Source organism: Pleurodeles waltl, chromosome 1_2, assembly GCF_031143425.1.
Source record: "Pleurodeles waltl isolate 20211129_DDA chromosome 1_2, aPleWal1.hap1.20221129, whole genome shotgun sequence".
In the NCBI taxonomy this organism is placed as follows: Eukaryota; Metazoa; Chordata; class Amphibia; order Caudata; family Salamandridae; genus Pleurodeles; species Pleurodeles waltl.
The window spans coordinates 331,059,570-331,086,503 of NC_090437.1; the positions used below are offsets into that span (position 1 = coordinate 331,059,570).

The 26,934-nt window shown below is 40.2% G+C and overlaps 1 protein-coding gene across 1 annotated transcript in view; it reads right to left on the minus strand.

The window, feature by feature from the left end:
• FOCAD (focadhesin) overlaps window positions 1-26,934 on the minus strand; it is a 1,081,710-nt gene that overhangs the window by 870,795 nt on the left and 183,981 nt on the right. The window contains exons 6-8 of the mRNA XM_069239095.1: window positions 25,697-25,798; window positions 8,426-8,633; window positions 1,690-1,896 (exon numbers count right to left, since the gene is read on the minus strand). Of these exons, the coding sequence (XP_069095196.1) occupies window positions 1,690-1,896; window positions 8,426-8,633; window positions 25,697-25,798 (517 nt within the window). The remainder of the gene's footprint in view (window positions 1-1,689; window positions 1,897-8,425; window positions 8,634-25,696; window positions 25,799-26,934) is intronic.

Consider the following 26,934-nt stretch of genomic DNA (forward strand, 5'->3'; position numbering starts at 1 on the left):
TATCATGAAGGGATAACTTGCAAAAGAAGATTAGGGTTACTGAAGATGTGTGATAGCTTTTTGTTTTTGAGCAAAACCCTTGGCACCGCAGGAAGGAACTCTCCTGTTTCCTGCTCCTTCTAACAGACACTTCTTGTTTAGTAAGCAGCACAGGTTTAACTACTGGCTACACTACTTATGTGGGGTAACAAGCAGTTTGTGGTCTGGAATGACAAGGCTTTAAAAGTTTGCTGCATGGAAATGTAGAGTAAGGGACAGTGTGGAAGGGTGTTAAGAGCTACTGTTTCATGGCCAGGATGGTTTAAGGATTCTCCCAAAAAAAGAAGTTGATTCATATAGAGACTTATGTTATGCTGCCTTTTAGGTATGATTATCAATCATTTTGACAAAGAATAAACTGAAATTATTGACAATGATCATTGTTTAAGCACAGATAAATCTTTAACAGAAGCCCGTGCTGGGTTTATATCTTGCTCACATGTTATGCTGAATTTTGAGGGAATAGCAACCCTCTTTGTGCCTGATAAAAGCTGGGTGGACCCACTGGAGTGATCTGCAACACTTTCAGTAAACTAGGGTGATGACGAGGTGGTACTGGTGCGAGTATACCTCACCTCGAGATCACAGGCATTTGCAGACTGAGGTCTCCATTATTGCAGTTGACTCAGTCAACTTTGAGTTAAGTGTACGGCCTTAATAGAGTCAAGGATGAAAACCACAACAGACATGCAGCTTTCATACTTGCCCATTACAATCCATTAGGACTGAGGAGTAGGGCTGGAAGACCTATGGAAGAACTCACATCAACAGAAGAAGCAGGTTTCCTTCTATTCAAATGCCCATTACTCCTTCTCTAAATTGATCTGTTTTCTGATGCCTCACAGTTGGGGTATCTGAGACCTTTCCCCCTTATTGTCCATGTTTGCGTCTTGATGAAAAACAAATTAAAGGCTGGTTACTTGAAGACTGGGAATTGAGGAATGCGGTAACAGCGAATTATCTACTAGCCTTGACAGACAGGCACTTTGCAGAAAATACGGGCACCTTGGACTCTGCTGAATCATAGAGAGTGGTGAGAGGGTTTGAAATATCAAGAGTAGTGGGTAATCAGAAGGCTGCTCACCTGAAAGCTACAGGAATTAAAAATTAACTTCACTAAAGAATATGTATTGCTTTCAAGCCGTTCCATTAGATGAAGGATTTGTCTCTGCAGTGGCAGATGGCAACAATAGGACCCACTAAATGAGAATCCAGCAATGTTTATATGAAAGGAGAAACAAAAGCAGCCAAGTCTAGAACCTGGCTCTTAAAGTGAGAAGGGTGGGACAGTCAGAATGAGCAAATTGTTGTTTTCAAAATAACATTGCATTTAATTAACTTCCATGGCAAACACCACAATTAGTGATGCAAGTAGTAGTAATAAAGGTGAACTCATGCCATTTCTCAGAAAACAATGTGAAATAACAAGGTGCAACCTACAAATGTGACTTCATACCTCGAAAGATGACGAGACTGCTGCTTAGTCGCCTACATTACTGTCTGCACTGGGAACATAAGGTTTTGGGCCAGCCAGTAAAACTGTTCCTAAATGCTCGAGAAGGAATTTGGTATAACATCTAAAAATGGAAGTGTCACACAGTACAAAAAACTATACAGGTGTTACCGAAAATATATCTTACACACACTCACCTGATTCAGAACATCAGCATGTTTTTCTATTCTTTGAATTAGAGATGAACAGTCTCCTGATATGTTTAAGCTGATCTCACAAAGACACAAAAGCTGCAGCGACATTTGGCAGAGCTCAGTTCTCCATAAACTAGGCTGAGAAATTAGACTTGTAGATAATTCAGCTAGAAACATAGTTACTTCTGTGACTTGGGTCAAAGTGGTTACCTATAAAGCAAATATCATTGGTATTATAATTAAAGTGTAAAAGCATGAATTAAAACAGGTCTATAAATCACAGTAAACTTGTTCTTGCTGGAAATAAGTGATATATCATTTTGGGAGGGCAACTAAGCACTGCAGAACAAATTGAAGTGTAAACAGTAAAAGCTATGAAATAAAAATATAAAATACAATATGATAAGACAGATAAGACAGGTGTAAAACAATTACAAAAAACAACATTGTTTTCTTTCAGAAATTTGTATTGAAATTTTACACAAGTTTAATGCAGCATCAAAACAGGTTACAAATGGTCAGAAGAAAAAATAAATCACTGTATTTTAAGTAGACTATGACTTTGTTGCAATAAAATGGCCACAACACTCCAAGGCTACATTGTGTATGTGTAAGTGGTAGTATACAGTGTTTGGAATTAGTGCTATGTGACTTGTTTTCCTGAAGAAAATGATTAGATAACGTTAATAAGGCTCAGAAGTGGAGACTGACTGTGTTAATCTGAAGGAGACCTTCCTCGGAGATAAATTCATCTAAGGGAGATTGAGGAATGACGAGAAGAGGGTGTGAAGGGTGAAAAGAGGAAGAAATGAGAGAAGGAAAAATGGAGACAGTACTTCAGCTAAACATGTGTGGTAACACTGTGCCTCTCAGTACCACTGAAGACTGAGGCATTGCCAAATTTGTCATATACGTCAGTCTCTTCAGACTTGCTATGTGAAGTTCCCAGCATTGTTCTTACTTTGCTAACTGATTTGGTTATACCATAAGTCTTTGGTAAAAATAAACGTTACTTACCCTTTAAGCATCCGTTTGTAGCGTGCAGTGCTGTAGATTTACAGGATTTGCATACTTCAGCCATCTAGTGTTAACCTTAGACATTACAATTTGTTTTTCTTCCAAGAGGCTTCTGGGGAGTCTCCTCCCTTAGTCTATAATGGGCATGGGCACTGACTCCAACCTAGATTGTATTTTCACTCAGTGGGTGGAAGGTGGAATTTGAGTGTAAAGTAAGGCTAATATGATGTGCCCTGTGCATTGAAACAAAATAATGTGTACTTAATAAAAACATATGCATTCTCTGCCAGCTGCCAGAGTAGGGTGGGCATGTCTCTCTACAGTACTACAGGCTACAAACTGATGGTTACATTTTCCTTTCGTAGAATGTGACTGTAAAAATACATGATTTGCTTCAAGGGTAAAGCAGTTTCCTCTTGCCGTGGCTAGCAGGCAGATGATTCAGATGTTTGGAATAACATCCTTAACACTGTCTGGCCAACAATAGCCTATTGATGACTTAGTATGTCCACACAGGTATTGCTCTGTAAAGGTGCGTGGTGATGACCAAGATGCTGCTTTGCTGATTTCAGCTAATGGAATATTTCCCAGGAAAGCCATGGCAGCTTCCTTTTAAATGTAGCGTATTCCAGTGGGGATGCACTGAGTACACGTTTACCTTCGGAAACAGTAAGTGTGTATGCATTGGACAATCCACCTTGCAATGCCTGCTTTGGAAACAGGGGGACACTTGTAAGGTTTATTAAAAGCCACAAAGAACTGGTTCTGCTTGCGGAAAGCCTTAGTCCAGTCAACAGATTTCCCATTCACTGGTGGTCACATTCAGCAAATGCTTACAAGTAGGCCTCAACTCAGGAGTCCACTCAGACTCTCAGCAAAGTAGTCAAAAGTGTCTTTGCACCACAGCATCCTTAGCGAGTCCCACAGGGCCAGATAAGCCAGTAACCAGTCTTAACTACTCCAATAGGGGGGATGCTTGCAAAATCTCAGTGGTTGGCCTGATCGTGAGCACTCACACTTCTTCAGTCCTGAACGAAGAGTCAGTTGCAGGCAGGAGGCACTACAGCAATCTGTACGCAGGCTGTCTCTCCGGAGCTTTCACTCTTCAGAAGCTCTGCAGTCTGGAACCTTTTAGCCATTTACTAATCTGTTGAGATAAGCACCAAAGAGTTCTTACCACTCAATTAGCTTCATTTACAAACTGCCAATAATACCTGCTGCCTACTTGACTGTCGAAGTAAACTAGTCATTTCACAGTTACTGTCTGGCATGCCTAAATTGTGCTAGTTGGTTAAATAAATGTATCATGGGTTGAAGAATGTCGGGATCAAAGTACACATTTCTTTTTTTTTTGGTGGAGGAAAAGTACAACTCATGCTGTCTCAGATCAATGTCAATTTCACTTTAAGCTATGTTGCTTTGCTGTAGTATTTGATCCTACCTGAATTGTTGGTTTGATGTACACTCACCTCTGGTCAAGGATTCCACAGTTGTATCCATCATTTTTTAGGTCGAACGCAAAAGCGCTCTACCTGTTGTAATCTATCTGTGAGCTTTTAATCACGCCCACCGCACGCAGATTACTATAAATGGTTTGTGGGCTTGCCTTTAAAAAAAATCCTTTGTTTTCATTGGTAAATGCTTTACGTTTGTCCTTCCTTGGGAGGTTTGGTTACCGCCTTGGGCATCGACCCTATTACAAGAATAATTGCATGATTGCCGATACATTTGACTGAGTGAACTTTTTTTCTTTTGTGTCTCCCCTTCACGCTCATGCTCATGGCGGCCATGGCACTTTGAATCAGCTTGCTTACGTCAACTGTTTTACTTTTCATTTTCAATATAAGTGGCAAGAAAAATCCAGTTAGGAATTTACAACGTTAATAGCTCTAACTTGAGCAAACGCAGGACCCACTGCAGTGCGAATGGTTGTTTTGTTTTCCAATTATTCTGCAGCATTTGTGTTATGCTGTATCTGTGTTTGAGAGGTGTTGTTGTCTCAAGTTTAGTTTACTGCCTTTAGCTATTATCACACTTGTCATTAGCTGGCTCCCAGAATTTATGTGATCTTGGCATAGTTTCTATTTCCTGACTGGACTCCCATCTAGGTCTTCTGTACACTCCCTTGGGTTTTGATACTAATGGATGATGCAAGAATTTACAGCTGCTAAAGTACTTTGGACCCTGTCGGTGTTAGGTTTGGCCTGATGGCATCATGATGCTTTGCCTCAGAATCACAAAATTGCTGTCCTACAAGTATGAGACACAGTGCTCCTAAAATACATACTTATGGTGACACTTTTAGGTGGCAATCGAGTTACTCAGTTATCAGTCCTTAGCTTATTTTCATGACTGGTGTATTGAAACAATCACCACAAATTTCATGAGGACTGGATTAGTGAGCAGGTGGCTGAGCAGGATAGGTTAAACACTACACTACTTGGCATGTCTCACACCATAATGACTGTGACTAGGTTCCTTCCATTGTTCGTGTGTTTTCTATGTTTTTGAACACTGCGGTACTGAAAAGGAATTACAAACACATCTTCAGATGAAAGATAATTAAAATGTGCCCCTGAGGTAATATCTAAAGAATGTTGACTTTAAATGGCTGTCTGAGTTGCTCGTTTCCTGGACATCCCTCACCATTATTACATTATGACAATGAAGAAGAGGATTTACTAGGATGAAGATTAACAGTATGTAACCAAAGCACTGACTCGCAGAAGTCCAATATCATTACTTACATTGAATCATAAATAGTTAACTGTCCTTCTTTCCCTTTGTGAGGGGCCTCTTCAACAGCAGTGAATATGTTTAATACCCGTAGGTACTGTTTCTAATGCATTTAGAGGGCTGCTGTGTGTTTTAGAACAATGCAAGTCAAACCATCTAACAGGTTTCAGCTTTCAAGCTTGCATGGATACAGAGTGGAACTCCCTAATAGACCACCTCTCGGGTGATAGTGCGCTCTACAAATCTGCATAGCACAACATTTACATAGTATACCATAACACCTGGTAATGTAACCAGCCTCACCATTCTTGGCAAAGCATTTAAAAAGCACAGCTTTGTAAGGTAAATTAAGGATGTGATGTAAATTAACCTTATCTATTTGCTCCCATCTCTGCAGAATTCCCTGGTGTATTTGTTTTTTTTCGATTAGAGGAATCGAGCCGGGTTGAGCCTCAAAAGCGATTACAGATTTGTATGCTTTCTTTCTCGATTATGAAGTCTTGGACAATGTGTTAAGTGATCGTAATTTCCTTTTATTTTCGTTTCGAGATCTGCCTACCAATTTTGAAGCAGACAAGCTATGTTCTTTAATCGCTACCCTCAATTCATATCTGTCTGCCGTGCTGAATTTATACAGCATTCAATTAAACAAAGAAGGAGACTGTGACATGTTTTGTTTGCCAGTTTACCATACCTTGGTCTAACTTTTGTCCAGGTTAGGGTGATTTTATTGAGTTAATCTGTTAGTCCTTTTTCAGTAACTGAACTTGTTTACATATAACCTATTTTAATGGTATCCATGTTTTTACGAATGATTTGAAGATTTTTGCAGTTTAACATATTACTGTATCTTTTATGGCCATTTTTGTCTGAATAAAAAAATATTTGAACGTTTAGTGAACTACCCAATTATTATTTGTAGGTAAATGTCTAAATGACTTGCTCAGAGGAAAAGAGATTGATGTGATCCATACGAGAAAGTAACCCAGCAAAATCCTTACCAAAGAAAATATTTTGACAAGTCTTAACTTGTCTAATTTGTTATGTCTTATCCAACATACATGGCTAAGCACCTCTTTTCTATAACAGTTTTCTTTCTTTACTGTCCTTTTCCACATGCTCTCGCTCTCTTCCTTCTTATGACCTGCCTTGCCATTTTCCATTTTTTTCAGTCATTAAACATTTGCACTGACATTCTCTCATTGTTGCAGCCAGTTTTCTTGTTCAGACTGCTCCATATTCTTTCACCATCAGAGTTAATGTCTGTACTATGGGGGGGGGGGCAACATCCTGTTAAAGAAATAATGGAAATGCTTTGACCAGAGAAACACAAATGATAATGGAAATTGGGATTGAATCTAGAAACTGAAGTATATTCTCAGATCTTAAAAAAACTTAAAAGGCTACAATTTGCTACAGTGCAGTGGGGGTGTTTTAAGTTCCACCATCAAGTTTTTTCCAATATTCTAGAAGTTACAACTTCTTCAGGATCAGAGAATGCCAAGATTTATCCATTTCACTGCTCATGTGATCAAACTTTTGGTGATTATTTTGATTATAGTAACAAATACATACTTGCCTAAAGTTAAACCACAAGTTTGATGCAATCTTACTTCTGCTTGTACAGCATATATTTTTGTATATCATATGTCCCATCCAAATCCTAGAAGATACTCCAGTCTGCTTTATAAACAGCTAGTCTGTTCTTTAAGATCCCATTTTAGGAGCAAGGCATGTTTAAGAGGTGTGAAGGAGTCTATGAGCAACTGTCCCAGTACTGGATCAATCATGTAATGAAAGTGCAATAACCACTATTTTAGTCTAATGACGTCAAGCCTCTGGATTGGCATGGGAGGAAATGAAAGATGAATATTTTTGAAACAATTACCTATTTATGCATAAAGCCTCAATGATGAAAATTCACAATTGGGACATTGATTGTAAAACCACAATTAAATTTTAATTATGGGTTTGGATAACAGCACCTTTTGACATGCGGCATGCAAGAATAGGACTAAACGAGGGAATAAAGTAAGTTTTAGTCGAACAGGACTGCAGAGTGGATTGAGGAATCGGAGTGTCCATCAAGACCATGGGGCCATTATTCTAGATTTAGGGAATTTGCAAAGACCTTTCTAAGAGGAAGGAATTATGGAAGACTCAACATAGTTGAGCCTTAATTCAAATGCTGCTTAAACAAAGAACTGAATGACTAAGCACACGTACTTTATAAAATCCACTCCTGTGCATGCAGGATTAATTAAAGCAAATGAATCTGAAGCCAACATATTAATGGAAATTTAGCAAATGCAGATCTTGGGTGCTGGTTTAAGGTACTGGCTTACTGGAATTCAGGAGTCACTGGAAGAAGCACACCCCTCTTCATATTAACGCTTGCGATCTCAGGTGTACTAACCAGAAAGTGGAGTAAAGGGCTGGTCAGAGTCCTGAATGCCTAGATGGTTCAAGGAAGCAGAGATCCACATGTCTGACCTCCTTGCTGGCAATATTTTACTTCAGGATTTTTCTTTAAACAGATCAAATAAAATATTTATGCATAATACAGAGGTTTCTAAGCCCAATTCAAAAGGGCAAAATTAGTAAGAAAATGCAGGGATCTCTATGCATGGTGAAAAGAGACTCCCAATGTTTGTGTCCAGTGGGATTCTTAATTCACATAGCTTGGCTTATAAATCTGTCTTGTTTATAATATTTTATATGTTAAGTCAACCTACTGTTTATGGCAATCACTATAAACATACTACTATTTAAGAAGGCCACCAAAATGGTACACTTAAGGAATAGCAACTAGAAAACAAAAAAAATATATATATACAATGGCATTAGAAGTGTTTTGCAATGACGTGTCCTACTGGATCACTTGACCTGATAAATGTGCATTTAAAACGTTTCTTACGCATTACTTACATTTACTTTATAACTGGCTTATTCTAAGAAGCAAGCATGGGTAAATGAATGTTCTTGCCTGTAAGTGAGGAATCAAGTCACATAAAAGCCGAATGATATGCTGCTCAGATTCAGTAGGTTTGTTGATTCCTTTGTAAAAGTGTGGCTGAAGTAATACTTTCACCATGCCCATTCGTAGTTCAGAGTGCTCCCTTGACTGAGAAGGCTCACAAAACAGATACTTCAGGAAAGGAGCCATAACAGAGACACCGGAGAGTGGCATCATCCTGAAAGGAAAATAAATAATTTTAAATAACCCCCAGAATGATGGGCCTACAGTCAAGGGACAACAATATAAACCAAGAGCACATTTCATTATGATTATCTTTCTTAATGCACAGCGAGCTGGCTTGTTGCTTCATTTGGCTTTACTATAATTGCTGCCACGCAAGCTTGTATGGGAGAATTACATTTCAAAGGTAGTACAATGCAACAGCATTTAAGCGATTGTGTTCCAGTGCACTGCCAATTCTCAAATGTATAAATGTCCTGGAACTAAGATTATAGGCATAGTTTACAAACAGCAATGGGCATAGCCCAGCTCACCATATACAGATTTCCCAAAGAAATTTTTCAGAAAGAGACAACTGATCCTAATTTGGTGCCGTGCTTTTTAATGTAGTTTCACAGAGGTGTGTAAAAGCGTGCCTACAGTTCCCCTCTTCTGAAAATATTATCAAAACAATTATCACACTCCACTATTACAAAATTACCTCTATCTTTCTTAATTTTGTTGGCCAAAGACATCAAGTACAATTTCCTCCTTCTTTCTTTCTATTGTTGACTTCTTTATTCAATTGCAACTTAAGTCTCTAACACAAATAGTATCTAAAACCTAACAAATAATATGACCCTCAATATGACAAACATTATTATCATTAATATTATTACCTTCACTCATAAGCTCTTACCCAATACCCCAAGCTATGCATCAATGTTATTCCACACTCTAGTTTTCCCCATAAGACGAACCTCATTCACAATATTAGTTATTTTATCAATATAATTGTTACTACTTTCTCTGTTAACAGCAATTTAGGTGCATCAGTGCTGCTTTTTGATACAACTTACACCACATTCCTTTGCTAAAACCATATTTAAGGCAAGGCAATTTTGTCATCATTGTGAGAATAGTAAACATCACTTTATTAATTTTAGGTGCACCAGCAGTGTTATCAGCCATGCACTTTTTCAAAGCAATTTTCTAATCTTAGTATCATTCAGAGCTACACCAATACGAAGAATATGCCAAACGCAGATAATTACTGCTAAACAATATTTTCTATCTTCACTGTTCTATAATTCACCTCACTCTTTGCTCCATCTATTTGCAATTCACATGATAGATTTTTGGGACAACTAATACTAAATAATAAGAACCTACCCAACCTTGCAGAAGTATTGCAGATATAATAGATACCGTCAAACATAATGTCGATCATACCCAACATGTAAAAGCTATCTACATTATTATAACTATAAGCAGACTCTTCATTGCCATCTTAAACTGGTCTATCACACGTTTGTTTCAGTCATGTCACACACATATTTCCTTCTTTCTCTTGCAAAACTCTAAGACTAGGATGTACCTGTGAATTTTTATCACTATCTCTTCCCTCAAATTAAATGTAATTTCCTCAGCTCTTTCCAATCGTTCCTTTCATCTATTTCTAGTCTTACTACTATTTGGATTGTTACCTTTAGCATTATTATAATAAAATGACACAGCACAGGTAATTTATCAATAAGACGAAAAGTATCTATGTTGGTTTCTGATAAATAATTTTGATGATTTAAAACAGAGTATGTCACAGAACAAAACAAATCACAGATAAGTGGTAACTGAATTTAAGTCCCACCTTCAGAAGCAGATGTGGGTAGCTGCAAGCAAATACAATGATAATATTCATCCCATCCGTATAATATTTTGGTAGGTTTATATAATAATGTTCTCCAAACCCTGCACTATAACTATTTCCATGATCCTCTTAGTGTTATTAACATATATTGAGCTGTTATTTTGTATATCCAGTAGGAAAATATAAGTGCACTAACAATACCAACTAGTTACTGAAATAAAAAACATTAAACTTATCTGAAAACCATGCATTATTCTATTCCAAATGAAACCATGTTCTTCCATTTCAAATATACGTTCCCAGTAATTCTTCAATCTCAAAAAGCAAGTTATAAAATTCAAAAATATTCAAAATGCATTCAATTAAATAATCCAGCGCCATTTAGTATTTCTTCAACTAGGTAAGCATCAAAAATTTTAAATATTCAAGAAACAGTTTATTCAGGCATTTGAGAAAACTTCAAAAATAATCATCTAGAAATGTTAACTGTAGGCACATCATAGATAAAAATAAATGCAGGCAGTTGATAGGGAGATGTAATATGAGCAGAACTGAGATTCAAATTATCAAAAGTTATGTGCGCATAAAATGTCTTCTCAAAATCAATTCAACTTTTTAAAGGTGAAGTCCCAAAATCAAGTTCAGAGTTCTCTCCATTAGAAAATTATCTAGCATCAGTTATTTCAACTCTCAGTACACATATCACTTCATATAGGTTCTTCAAGCAGGAAATGAAAATGTTTCAGATCAATGTCTCTTTCTTCTGGCACAATCTTTGTCAAATACACCCTTTAAGGAGTTGTGTATTTCTTGTTTGGCACTCTTACTCTTGATGATCTTCTGGTTGCCACTTCACTCGTTTATCAGCTCAATGAGCTCTGTTAGTGCTTCAGCTGACCTTTCATCATTTTTGTTTTGGATTGTCTTTGTTTTGAAATGTTATGCTTCTTTCGCTTACACTCCCAGGCCATTCAGCTTGGATCAAGCTTGCATCTTCAGTTTCATTTGCTTGATCTGCCTCACTTTTTCTGTTTCGTGATTTGAACAGGTGGCAACTGGAACACTTTGATTTGCTTCTGTGGTTTTAAGAGTTAGATTTTATAGACTTCCTTGTTGTTGGGCTCTTTGTTCTCTTCCCTCTGAATCCACATACCAATCTTATGCATAACTCAGTGAATCAACAGTTTGTGTCATAGTTCCTTATTTATCATTACACACTCTTTGTGTGGGGTACGTGGATCCAATACTGTAAACCTCCATATTTCACAGCAGTATATGTCACCAATATTGCTTGCTATGGTCCAGTCTACCTGGCTTCCAGGAACACATTTCTCACGTTTCTTCACCAAGACCCAGTTACCAGGCTCTAGGTCATGGCAAGGTTCAGTACTTTCATAAGTGCTGCAAACCTCACCTGGTGTGAGATACAGGACACTACATCAGCCAAACATTCGCAGTAATCCAAGACTAAATCATCAATAATATTCACATGAGCAGCAGATGATAGAATATCAGGAATTCTAATGCTCTACCTATGAGCTCTTAATGTGCACTCAAACCAGTTTTCTAGCTTAGGATGTTTCCCATTCTAGGTAAGACTAAGGAAAGAACATCTATCAATCTCACTGATGTTGAGGCGCACACAATGGCTACTTTTGCTTTTCGCATACCACTGGCTTACCCACAACTCATGATGCTCCTGGGTGACAACTACTGCTTAATCTTCAGTGCTGTACACAAAGCTCTCATGATTTCTTTCTTAAAATGTGTGCATTCCACAACCTTAATACATGAAGCATCAGTAAAATATCACAGACATTGTGCAGAACCCAAAAGACCTCATTAAAACTTAGCAGTCCACTCCAAAGAAAATGGAAAAGGGTCGTCAGTGAGGAAACTGTATCTTAAGGTAACTAACGTGTTCTTCTGATGGATCCTTCTTATTGCAGATTTCTCACTTTTTGAATAAATATCAAAGCAGCACCTGCCATAAAATGGAGGGCCTGAGTAGTGTACTTTGCATCAAGAAATCCTGCAGGACAGAGTGAGCAAAATGGTCCTGCCTGTGAACCTAAACATCAATACCGTAATGTCTGTTAATGTGTGGATGGGCATCGATGTAGGCGCCTTGCAGATGTCCAGCACTGGAAAACAACTGTCTGAGGCTATAGTGACTGCTCCTACACCCTCAGGATGTTCCCTTTTAGATAAAGATCATATTTTTAAGCACAGAACAACCCATCTGGCTAAAGCTCCATTTCTGGATCGCCTTCCCCTTCTCCACACAAGAAAACCAAACTAAGAGCTGCTCAGTAACCTGGAATTCCTGACTGTGATCAGTGTAAAAGTCAATGGCTCTCTTGCGTTCCAACTGTTGGAGCCTCTCCTCCTTTGAGGGATGTGGAAGAGAGAGGAAAGTGGGAAAATAATAGTCATGACAACACCACCACAGACAGAAGACGCCCTGGTCAAATTAGCAACTTGTCTGTTAAAAAAAAAAATACATATGGCAGTTATACTGACAGCCTTTGCAGTTGATTGACATGGCACAAAGTAATCACAATGAGGAAGGTGGTCTGAAGGGTCAGAAGTCTCAATGAACATCTGTGTACAGAATCAAAACGCATGCACATCAAGAAAGTTTGAACCAATTTATTGGCCCATTGTGGCATTACAATATGTGCTGTGGAAACATATGTAAGACCTTTGAAAAACATATTACAAAAGGTGATTTAGTGCTCCGGTAGATGTAAAAAGGATGCAAGAGTCACCAAACAACCCTTAACAGTGCTCATATCAAGGCGATGCAGAGTTAGATGGAGCAGAGGACAAATGCTCAAGCTTAGCAACTCGGAACACAACCATCTCTGAGTTCAGATCTGATTGAAGCCTGGTCTCTCCTGACTTTCTTCAGATATCACAGAGAAAGCTGCAGAGGTGGGAAGCGTAGAGGAGACTGGAGTCCCATGCAAGCTGGAATGAGTCTCCCAGGGAGCCTTGAGGCGAAAACTGTACAGCACAAAAGGCTTGACGAGAACCTTTTTGGTAGTACTGAAAATTCCTACCCAAAGCCAACCCCACCAGGCAAAGGTACCTTGAACTACCTCACCATGCAGATGTCATTCGTGGTTGGCTAGATGGAGTCTGCTGAGCTCGTCCACTCTAGTGTTCAGGGATCCTCCCAGATGATGATCGTGAGCAATAAGGACCAGCCAGCATCACTGTATCAGTGCTTCCTGGCACAGCACTGTGACCCCACACTGCCCTTTCAGTTGCAGTAAAAACAAGTGGTCTTGCTGTCCATCAGATGCAAAGGGTTGTCTTTGACAGAAGAAAGAAAAGCCTTGACAGCTCCAAAAGGCTGATGTGGAGCTTCTACTGCAATAAAGACCTCAGATCTCCACCTTGTACCTCTGCCCTTTGCCTTCTCCAACCTACAGCCAATGCATTTATCACAACCCTTTAGACATAGCTGGGCTACATAGAAGGGCTCCCAGCCTGAGCCCACTGAATGTTCCACTGAGAGCTCTAGCTGTGCCAATGGGCATGAGGCACCAGAAGGTTGCACAAGGCCAGGGGACAAGGAACCTCACTGGCCAGGCCGACACCTAAGACCGAACCTGAAACATTGGGACATATTTTTAATGTCTTGGATTAGTTGCTGGATTGGAATGGGGTGGAATGGGGTGGAAAGGCTTTTAATGCCACCCTATCCAGAACTGCCCCAATAAAGGGAATATTTTGCATCAGTCAGATGTAGGATTTCTGCTCCCTGCTGGAGAACTCAAGAGAAAAAGTAGAGAGATGGTCAATTTTAGATTCTCTGTCAGGAGGATCACAGGGAAAGTATTAAAGATTCACTCTGCTGCCCCAAGTCCGCATTACAAGACTTTCCAGTGAAGGGTGTAGAGTCAAAAAGGTTGCACCAAGTGGAACAGGTCTGTAGGACCTAGCTTTGAGGGAACATACCAGCAACGCAGTGAAAGGCGTCAGGCCGCAGCATGTCTGGCAGAGCTTCACTGAAGGACAGTAAAGGCCCTGAAAATAAAGGGACAGGTTATAAGATTTCAGTCAAAAGATTAAACTTAGGCAGTTGGAGTTCCAAAACCTCTGTTGCCCTATGTACCACCACAGCAAAAGAGGTGCCAGAATGGGTACTCAAGTTCTGTTTCTGATGAGGCACCATTTGTATTCTGGAGGTCTAGATAAAATCCAATATAGTATCAATAGAGTCATTATCCCACCATGCATGTCATCATGAATTTCCAGTACAACTGAATTTGAGTCAAACAACAAGAACTCTATGCAATTAGGGTATCAGAAAAGAGGCAGAGACACTGTTGGGGAATCGTCTAATACCACTGGCTGTGCCTTAATGATCTTAGAGAAAGACAAGGGCAGAGATCTAGCTGAAATAGGCTCTACGGCAGAGACTGGCGCTGGGATTGGATCTGGGACTGGTATCTCTAAAGCTGAGGCCAGTGCCTAATCCTGACCGACATGACCTTCAGCAAGACAGTGGCAGCATGCCATGACTTTGGAAGTAAAGAACTTGCCACGCAATGGAGAAGACTCACATATGCAAGTCTGGCTAGGGCCCCAGCAGATCTGTGCGGCCTGAAGGTGCTCTATGGTGACCCAGACACGTCAAGAAGAGCTGCAGCATCGCCCCTTTAATAGACTTTTCCTGCTGTGTTGGCCTCAGAAACTCGGGGCTCCAACTTCAAAAAAGAGTCAGAATCAGACAAGTGACATGGAGTTAGACCCTTTGAATGCGAAATCTGTAACCCTCCCTAGAGTGGAAGCGAAAAGACCAGGTCTTGGAGTAGGCCTATGATTTGAAGTACAAACAGCCGCACTTCTTATTATGTTCTGCACAATAAAGCATCACCACTCGTGCCCTGATGCTTTTTGAGTTAATCAGGAACATATGTTGCACAACTGTGAATAATGCTTGCATCCAAGACACCATACAGAAGTCATGCAGGACCAGACCAACATGTGCTTTTTGCAGATGCAGCAAGGCTAGAAGCCTGCAGTTTCCAGGTAAGAATGTCCTAGCACACTGTTGGCAAAGTTTTTTAGAGGTTGGAAACCACTACAAAAGTTGGGATCATAACTATGGACCTGCATCAAACAGCACAAAAAAAAAAGACCCAACATAAGCGCATGGGTTGGCGCCTATATAAAGCTCAGTGATGTAATTTCCAGAGGCGGGGCGACATCACTGATAAGTCTCAGGCACCACCTATTGACACAGTAGAGCAATTGCTGGATACTTTTCCGGATGCAGTCTGGCGCCAAAGATGAAGAAACGGAGGTTAGGAATAGTGGATCAAGGTTGTTGTTGGGGGGGGGGGGCTTATTACAGAGGAGGAACCTGTGCATGTTTTAACAAATACTTGCAGTGGGTAGTTTTGTGAACCTCCTGAAAGTTGGAAATCTAGGATTCTTAAAGTCAAAACAAATTGACACATGTATAGCCTAAGAAAGGGGTAACCTTCACCTTTCTCTCCTGGACCATGGTGGTGCTGGTCTCAATTAGGGTCATTAGGGTCCTTGTGACAAAGGGACCATTAGTGCTCAGTCATTTCATCTTTGATAATTTGCCCTGGTTCTCTGACTTTCAATGGACTCCCAAAATTCTCCAGGTGTGAAATGTCTGCAACAATGAAATTGAGTGGCACTCCACAATAATCCTATGACACAATATTCTGATAATTCAAATGTCCATAAATGAAATATTCTTCCATAAGTTCAACCATAGTATACTTTATTCTTCTCAGTGGTTTTCGTATCTAAAAATGTTCATATCATTGTCCCTTCATACTGTTCCAGTCAACACGTGTTTCGTCTGGGGAATACCCCTTGACTTCCTCAGGACTCTCTACAACAAACAATATTCAATACATAACATATAATTATATCCACAATACATATGCTAATAAAATAACCCCTCCCCATTCAATGTGACTAGTGTTCATTTACTTGTGAAAACCGTGATTCAAAATATTATGACCATCTTTAAGTTTCCAATTATAAAGAAAAAAGTAGCTAATACCTTGTTTTGTAATGGATGATCTCATACACAGAGATCTGTATTTAACTGGTGATCACTGAATAATTATTTTGTTGAAATTTATATTCTGGAATTATATGATAAATTGGTATTATATATATTGACCATACTTGTTTCTACAGTTTATAAGGTGGTGTTCACCTAGTAATGCTTACCTTCCTGTGTGTATTGCCAGTACTATTTTAATGTGGATGCCCCTAGTGTGAAAGGAGCGTATCCTGAGAAGAAATATTATGTAAGAATTAATCACTGTCTTATATTATTATTATTCAATTTTTACTCCCATTACCAGCCTAAAATCTCTTACCTTCCTTTAGTTAATCTGCACGCTGCGAGTACTACAGAGAAATGTGTAAAAGAGAGACGCGTTGTTTTTCCGCGTTTAAGAACCCGCCCCCTAGGATCGTAAGCATACAAAGCGGACTTACACTAATGCTGCGTTCACATCGTGTTCGTTTGTGGATACTATGTGCTTAATGAACTTATCTTCTAATTGAATCAGTGTTATCACATCAATCCCGCGAATATAACGGGATGAACCTAATCAAGGTATACCTGAATCTTGAACATATTTTTAATCAGTCTCCTATAGTCACAGACATAGAAGACAGACTATTCCTTGGATCAAAATTAACCAAACGTAATAAAGGTTACACATAATATGAGTAACCTGTTCGCTAAATAATAAAAATGTTCTCTGGTTTATCATAAGGCCTATATGCCTGACAACATCAACTATCTCATTGCGTCACTCACGCGAATTGTATTAATACAAATTCAACCCCAAATATCAAGGAAAGATTTTAAAGTTTTTATATAATATTTAAAATACGCGTTAAAAATCAATTAAGTACAGTCACTCCCTTTTTCAAATATCAACCATATGTTAGTTACGTGTAAAACTAAGGTCCCTATTGTCTTGTGGTGCGAACAGTTCGTATGTGTACAGATGTCAATCTCACGATTGCATGTATTATAATTCCTATCAACTCCCTTTTTATCTGTCACCAAGAAAATATTCTAACTCAAGGTCAGAGTTTAAACCATGTTCTACTGCTCCTAAGCGCATATTCCAAACTGATTCTTTCCTTCTCAATGCCAATTCTCTATTCCCACCTCTTGGATTCATTTCACAAAATTCAAATCTAAAATATTTAAAGTCTTTATGAATTCCCTGTGCCTTACAGTATCTCATATGTGAGGCTATAGGATAGCGCTCATCTTCTTGTCTTATGGCTCTCCAATGTTCTGCAATTCTCACCTTGAGGGGACGAATAGTACTATCCACATATATTTTGCCACATTTACACATCATCATATATATGACAAATTTAGTATTGCAATTAATGTGAGTTTTTATCATATATTCTGTGTTAATAATTCCTTGAAAGTCTTTTTTCGCATGCCATGCCCATCTGCACATTGCACAACTACCACACTTGTAAAAACCTAAATTATGTACATTGAGCCAGTTCGGCTTAATTTTATCTTTCAAATAGCTAGGGCTAAGAATATTGTTAAGTGTCATTCCTCTCCTATATGACACATCAGGTTTACTTCTAATGTGTTTCCTTACGGTTTCATCTTGTAGTAAAAATTGGCCAATGTTTCTTCATAATTTTGAGTAGTAGAACTGAATTATCTGTATAATCCAATACCATCCTTATCTTCTTGTCAGTTATATTCTCTTTATTCCCCAATTTTGGACGTTGTGCCAACGTGTGTGGGCGTGGTATCTTAGCATATTGAGCTGAGACTTTTTAACAACATCTGTGAGTAACCTCTATCTATAAGTCTCCACCTCATGTCTTCAATACATTTGTTGAAGTCATCATTTTTGCTACAATTGCATCTAGCTCTGACCATTTCGCCAAACGGTATTGCATCTATCTGTGTCTTCGGGTGTGCACTAGTTGCGTGTATTAGAGTATTACATGCTGTTGATTTACGGTAGTGTTTACTTTCAATTTTATTGTTTTCTACAAATAATTCCACATCTAAAAAATCTATAGATTGGGAACTGTACTTGTAAGTAAACTTAATAATATTGACTTCATTATTGTTCAGATGATTGCAAAACTCTTAAGGTTTCTTCATTTCCTGTCCATATCATAAAACAATCATCTAAATATCTCCCCCAGTATAGGATGTGTGTCTGCCATTCTGCTGCTCTTAGACCCCACACCCATTTTTCTTCAAACCAACCCATAAATAAGTTCGCATACGAGGGAGAAAATCTTGACCCCATTGCAACCCCTTCTTTCTGTTTGTACCAATCCTTTTTAAAAAGAAAATAATTGTGATTAAGAATAAGATCAATCATTTGTAATATCATCTCAGCGTGTTCCATCAGACTTGCTGATCTTCTGTTCAACGTATATTTGATCGCTTGAATACCTACCTCATGTTAAATGCTGGTGTATAAAGTAACCACATCTAAAGTTACCATAAACATGTTTGAATCCCATTGAATATCTGAAAGCAAACTTAATATATGTTTTGTGTCCTTAATGTACGAGGGAAGATTGATTACAAGGGGTTGCAAAAAAATATCCACAAATTCTGATAATCTTTCTGTGGGACCTCCTATACCAGATGCTATTGATTTTCCGAGTGGAAAATCACATTCTTTGAGTATTTTGGCTAGGGTATACAAAGATGGAAATCTAGGACGGTTCACCTGTAAATAAGAATATTCGTCCTCATCCAACAAGTTGTTGTCATACCAGATTCTAAGCAATCTATTAATCTTGCTACCCAACCATAGCATAGGGTTTTGCATTATTTTCTCATAGCAATTGTTATCATAAAGCTGTGCATATATTTCTTTTTCATAGTCTTCACGATTCATAACCACTATATTACCACCTTTATCAGCAGGTGTGAAATGCCTGTAGATTATAATCTTCATGCGTAGTCTTACTGCCCCAGATTTACTCTATTTTGTGACTACTCCATGTCATGGCTCTGCGGTGGATAGTTATTCACGGCATCAGTGTTACAATGTTTTGAGCCTCTTTGTCTATGCTATGCTCTACAAAAAGTTTTCTTTGTTGAATGCTTTCCTAAAAAGTACAGGTTTTAGCATTTATGGGTGAATGCTTGGATTCTGAGAGCTTGTTCTGTATCTTGGTCCATATTGTTCTCCATAGGTTCTCAGTGCTCTTCCACAATATTTTCTCTTCACACCTTCAACTGGCAGATTGGTGAATTTTTGCTAGATTTTAGCAGTATGGCAGGGTATCCAGCCTCTCTAGGTTGTTGGGCTCACTCGCCCTAGAAGTCTTTTTGTAGATTCATTTTATTTTACAATGCATCCCTACATATCTAAAGAAAATAAATCCCAAATGATCATCCTTTGTAAACGGATAATTCTTGTTTACAAAATACTTATTGTTCACCAGCTGATCAGTGTAATGGGAAATTAATTACTTCTTGCATGCAACAACAATCGTTCCACCTTTCACTTCATGAATCCATCTATATGTCTAGAGTCATATGTCCAGCTAATTTTCTACTCCCACTTGCCAACCTACCAACTTATCTATTGATCACCGCTCTGCACACATGTAACTTCCCATTCTCTATCATCACGGTTACCCAAGTAAATATCCCTCCCCCCCATACCCAAACATTCATCTATTAAATAAGTATCAAATATTCAACTACTCGTTCACACTGACTTGTGCCCTCCAAGCTATGTAACAACACCTATTCATCTAACCATTCACCCATCACAGTATGGACCCATACACCCAACCATCTATTTGTTCTTGCTATACACTGCCAATTGTTCATCTATGTGTTTAAAACCAACCTGTGTATGGCAGTGCTCATCAGGAATGGCAGACTGCATGTGCTGTCTGCATGCTCCCTGTGCTTCTAGGTACTGTGTGTGGATATGGTTACCTGTACGTGTGTTACATGTTTATACATCCAAACAGGTCACACAATCCCTTATGGCTATAACACTAAATATCTTGTGCACCTAAAACAAGTCAGTGTTTTACTGTTGCTTAGATATGCCTGTAGGTGCCATGGTCTGGTTCCACCTTCAAAAGCAACACAGAACATCTAGACAGACAAGGCCAGTGCACCTCGGGACATAATCAACAACTGCCCTAAGGGAATAAGCTAGCAATTAAAGTTCAAATAACGGCCTTCCAGTCAGTTATGATTTCTCAACTAAACCCAAGTTGGTTTAAACCAAGGCCAAAAACACTGGCCATTACGCTGGCACTAACAACAATCGCAACAATAGAATTGGAATACTATTCTTTATGTTTGGAGAATTAATAAGTGGCATAAACAGTGTGTGAATGGGATCAATAAAAAAACAAAATCTATGTAATTTTGAACTTTCAGCATCCTGGATTTGTCATGCTAAGTGTATTTGTAAAGCGCACTATTATCCGTGAGGGTATTCTGGCGCTGAAACTATGGTAGGTTGGTTAATTGAAAATCCATGAATCCATGTCTTCAGTTTCTTGCCGAATTCAAGAAGAGAAGGGGGGGGGGGGGGGGGGGGGCTATAATGTGGAGAAGAAGGCTGTTCTGTGCTTTAGGAGCAATGTAATAGAATGCTCATCCGCCGGATCTGGCTCTCTGTATACGTGGGATGCTAGCGAGCAAGGGTTCTGAGGAGAGGAGATGTCTTGATTGTTGGTGGAAGGAGATGTAACTAATTAGATAGGTGGAGATAGAGTTGTGGAGTGCCTTGAATACGTGTGTGAGGAGTTTGAATTGAGGGGCTTGTGTACTGGAGCCAGGGTAGTTCCCGAGGTAATGCGAGTTCTGTGTCACAGGTTGAGGACAAGATTGGCTGCCAAGTTCTGGATGGTTTGTAGTCTTCTAGTAAGTTGGTTGGTGATCCCGGCGTAGAGGGTGTTCCCATAGTCCAACTTGCTGGTGACTATGGCATGAGTGGCAGTTTTTCTTGTGTTGCTCGGAAGTCATTTGAAGTTCTTCCTCAGCATCTGCAGGATGTGGAAGCAGGACACAGTAACAGTGTTGACTTGTGCAGTCATGTCCAGTTTGCTGTCTATGATTATTCTGAGATTCCTGTCATCAGTTCTGGGTGTGGGCGTGTGTCTGAGTTTGGTCGGCCCCCAGTTGGAGTTCATGGTGAATTGTTCTTGCCAAGGATCACTACTTCTGTTTTTCCGTTTTGAGCTTGATACATTTGGCTATCATTGAATTAGCAACTTCGGTCATGCAGGAGGTGAACTTGTTTGTCTGGGGGATTGTTGGAAATGGCCTTTCAGCAGGGTCACCCCTCAAACTTTTTGCCTTCCTCTTCCTCTTTTTCTGACCTAATTTTTGCTGGCTTTAGAACTCTGCGCACTTTACCACTGCTAACCAGTGGTAAAGTGCATATGCTCTCTCCCTAAAACATGGCGACACTGGCTCATACCCAATTGGCATATTTAATTTACTTTTAAGTCCATAGCAAAGTGCACTACATGTGCCCAGGGCCTGTAAATTAAATACTACTAGTGGGGCCTGCAAGCATTGGTTGTGCCACCCACATAAGTAGCCCTTAAACCATGTCTCAGGCCTGCCACTGCAAGGTCTGTGTGTGCAGTTTCACTGCCACTTTGACTTGGCATTTAAAAGTAATTGTCAAGCCTTAAACTCCCCGTTTTCTACATATAAGTCACCCCTAACGGTAGGCCCTAGGTATAGGGCAGGGCGTTATATGTAAAAGGCAGGACATGAACATGTGTGTTCTATATGTCCTGGTAGTGTAATACTCCTAAATTCGTTTTACACTGCTGTGAGGCCTGCTCCTTTCATAGGATAGCATTAGGGCTACCCTCATATACTGTTTGAGTGGTAGATTCTGATCTGAAAGGAGTAACCAGGTCATATTTAGTATGGCCAGAATGGTAAAAGAAAATCCTGCTTATTGGTGAAGTTGGATTTAATTTTACCATTTAAGAACTGCCACTTTTAGAAAGTGAGCATTTCTCTGCCTTCCAATCCATGCCTGGCTAGGTAAGTTGACAGCTCCTTTGTGCATTTCACTCAGACAACCCCAAACACAGGATGCTCAGTAACACTTGCACACATCTGCATACTGAATGGGTCTTCCTGGGCTGGGAGGGTGGAGGGCCTGACACTTACATGTCAAAGGACAGTGGCCTGCCACAATGGACTGACAAACCCCCTACTGGGATCCTGGCAGGCAGGGTGGAACTGAAAGGGGACCTTGTGCACTTCAAAGCCACTCTTTAAAGTCTCCCCCACTTCAAAGGCACATTGGGTATTTAAACAGGGCCTATGACCCTACCAACTCAGACACTTCTGTACAAGATACCACTGGGGAACAACTCTGACCCAGAACCTGCAATCTGCCAAGAGAAGCTGCCTGGCTGCCCAAAGGACTCACCTGCCTGCTTTGTTGAAAAGGACTGCTGCCTTGCTGTTGACCTGCTGCCTTGCTGCCCTTTAGCTCTGCTGCTAAGTGCTCTCCAAGGGCTTGGATTCAGTTTGCCGCCTGTTTCCTTAAGTCTCAGGACCAAAAATACTTAATCTCTGCAAAGAACTCCTTGTGTGGCGAAATTCTGATGCACAGCCTGCCAGATATGAGACACAGCCTGCCAGATACGACACACAGCCTGCATTGTGGTGAGAAAATCACTGCATGCCGAACCAGAACAACACAGCCCGGCTCCCTGAGTGGAGATCGACGCACAATGCACGGCCCACAGGATTGACGCATAGCCGAGCTGGAACAACGCAGCTTGACTTCCTGCGAGAAGAATCGACGCAGCGCCTGCCGTGCAACAGAAATATCCCTGCATTGCCCACCGGATCAACGCAGCTCCTGTGACTTCATTCTGAACGTCCAGGATTTCTCTGCATTGTCCCCGGGGTGTCCAAATACCCGCAACCCAAAGAGGATCCAAGTCCGTGAGCTGAAAATCAACGCAAGGCCCTGGCTGCGTGAAAAATAATGACGTATCCTCTCTGTGTGCACCCGGAGAAACCAACGCACACCTCCCCATTTTCCATGCATCTCCTCCTCTGCGGTCCCTTGCGGATAATTTAGACACAAACCAGGTACTTTGTGCTTGCAAGAGACACTTATCGCTTTTAAGAACTTAAGACTATTTTTTATCATTCTCTGAAGTGATATTTCAGCGTATACTTATCAAATCTTGATCGTTTTGACCTCCATTTAATCAGATAAATATCCTATATATTTCTAAACCTGTGTAGTGTATTTTTGTGGCGTTTATACCATGTTATTGCATTAATTATTGCACAAATACTTTACACATTGCCTTCTAAATTAAGCCTAACTGCTCAGTGCCAAGCTACCAGAGGGTGGGCACAGGATCAATTGGATTGTGTAAGACTTACCCTAACTAGAGTGAGGGTCCTTGCTTGGACAGGGGGCAAACTGACTGCCAACCAAAGACCCCATTTCTAACAGGGATTTTGTCCGATAGAGAGAGAATGAGTTGGCTGTTGACTGCTTAGGAGTGGATGTTGCTGTCATGTGTGCGGATTACCCTGGCCAGACCGATCATGTATGAGTTGAAGAGGGTGGGTCTGAGTGTTTAACCTTGAGAAAGTCTGCAGATGAGTTTGTGGGCTTCCGAGAAGTAAGGTGTCGGGCTGACAGCTTTTGTTCTATCTAGTAGGGAGGAACAGATCCAGCGGAGAACACTGCTTGATGAGGATGGGGTGTGAGACTTTGTCAAATGCTGAAGAGAGGTCCAGGAGAACGAGTGCTGCTGTGACTCCTCTTATCAAGAATCATGCAATGTCGTCTGTGGTAGCAATGAGTGCTGTTTCCTTAATGTGGTTGGGCCTGAATCCAGACTGCGTGGCACTGAAAAGCTGGTGTTTGCTGAGGTGGTTGGTGAGGCATTGGTTGATTGGTTTCTCTAAGACCTTTGCCGGATATGACACGAGGGAGATGGGTCTGTAGTTGGAAAGCGTGGCTAGGTCAGAAGATGGTTTCCTAAGCAGGAGCATGACAATGACTTGTTCCCAGTTGTGGCTGAGTCAATGGAGGTATCGAAGATGGGAGTTAGTGCATCACTGATTGGTGGGAGTCCTTTGGTGAAAATATGGTGGGGGCAAGGGTTAGATGGAGTCACAGAGTGGGTGGTCTTCATGGTAGCAGAGATTTCAACAGTGGCGACGGCAGGTCACGAGGTCAGGGTTCGTTCATTGGCTGTGATGGAAATTGAGCTGCAATGGTAACGGTGTCTGGTCGACGGTCGATGTTGCGGTATATTGTGGTACTTCTGTTACAGAAGAAATCCAGGAGCTTGTTGCAAAGGTCTTATGAGCAAGTGATGTTGCTGGAGGTAGCAGGAGGCGTGGTGAAATCTTTGATGATGGAGAAAATGTCCTTGCTGCTGTTACTGCTGGCATCAATGCTTTGTTGTGCATATACACAGATGTTACAATTTCACAAAAAATCTCTGCAACAAATTTACAAAAATAAACAACAACCCAACACAGACCAGAAGAAAGAATCACAAGAGAGTCTGGCATTTAGGTTCTGGCACTATACAAATGAAAAGGAGCACTTCTGGTTCGCAACTGCAGGACATCATTTAACACGCCATGCCAGACACCAGCCTCTATCAAAAGGTTTCGACGAGTGCCTATGTTTTGACGGGTGCATAAACTAAGAAACCCAGTATGCACACTGCCAGAGACTTGGCAATATTTTTATGACCCGAGTGTTTCAGGGTACTAACCTGCGTTATGACCTTTTAGCTATGTTAGAAAACTATGTTAAATGGATTAGTGAACCCTGCAACTTCATGACCTCATTTTGAAGGTGCTGAATCCACAGAAAATAACTTACTCCCTGCGATCAAATCGAGGTTAACAAAGACTGCTCATTTTTTTTTAGCAGTAATTTGAGCAAACTCGAGTGCAGGAACAATTTCACAAAATGTCAAATAAAAGCCAAGGTTTGCCTAAACAAAAGAACATGCATCCACCTTTACCTGGAAAGAAAATGCTGCTATAGTAAACTAAAATGTGTGTACAGATGTCTTGTTAAAAACAGGTTGGCTAAGTGCCTGGCTCTAAGCCACAAAGATTGTACATAAATGTATTTCCAAATGACCACGGGGGGCAAACCGATTGAATTCAAATTACACCCGCTTCTTACATCTCCTACAAACCATGTGAAACAACAGGTTTTGAATTAGTTTTCTTATTACACGGCTCTTCAAACTAAATTATTTGGCACCATCTTAAAATATTTTATTAATTGGCCTGCATCAGCCAGGAAACGAACTACTGGCAAGAGACAGAAAATTAAAGTACATGTTTTAATCCTCAAAAATGAGTGAAAATGTGTATCTTTTTTTACCTCTCTTGATTTTGATGAAAGAAGACGGACATCTGCTGCAGAATAAATGGCCAACAATCGGGTCTGTTCTCCAGAACACTGATAAACGGATGAGGGTGGTTCCTAATGACAAAAGTAAAAGAAAAAAAAAAACATATTTGAATACTGCTCAACAAAAAGGCACTTCACCGACACGTAGATTCCTGCAGCGCTTTATTCGTAATTCAAGATGCTACATCCAGCCTTTGCACAATGATGCATGTTTCGTGCCCGGAGCTTTCTAAATGACCCAAGAAGGCTCATCATTTCAGTAACCCTCGTGTATGTAGGAGGTCAACGGGGGTTTCTAAGGCACGAATATTTCATGACAAAAGAGGATACCTTTTCCCCAGAGAGAATTGTTTAGTATTGTTTACGGACTATCTCCACAAGTAGATGTTAGGTGGAAATGCCACACCAAATCACACATCATATCAAATGACAAGCTGCTCAATGAAAGCCATCAACAAAAAACTGACGCACAATGTCACTTGCCAGAGGAAGTTAAACATTAGGGGAAGGCACAGACACAATAGCTACGTTCCCAGATCGTGTCTTAAACCCTAAACCCCCCACACTCCATTTAACCCAACATGCAATGCAGCAGCTTCAGCACTGACACCTACCACAACAAACCCCTACACCCACCTCTCAAACCTCAGCTTTCTCTTACCCAACAACCTGCCCTACAGTACTAGATCAAGCCACAGCCAGACTACCACCAACTCAACCCCACCCACATCCCCTCTATTCCTCTTCGTATAATAGACCACACATCCTCATACGACCATTCCATCAAGAAGACAGTCCGCAACTAAAATGCTTGCTATATAGTGCAAGGTCAGCAACAAAAAACGGTTCAAAACATTTGTTGTTCTCTTAGAAAACACACCAGGACTCACTCTTTCGTTACAGAAAGCGGCTTAGTGAAGTATCTATATTCACGTACTACAACATCTTATTGCAGGCCGAGCAGTTACCCATAGAAAAGCATTTAAAATAGCATACATCAAAAACTTCACCATGAATGACTACAAATCATTGCTAGTAAGATGTCACCCCACGGCAACTCTATTGCCCTTTTCTCGACATATGGACCACCACCCAGCAATACAAACTGTCTTACTAGATACAGTGAACAAGACTCTTCTTAACCAGCCCGACCTATACATTCTTGTAGACCAACATCTGATATAACAAGAAGAATACAACCACAGCAA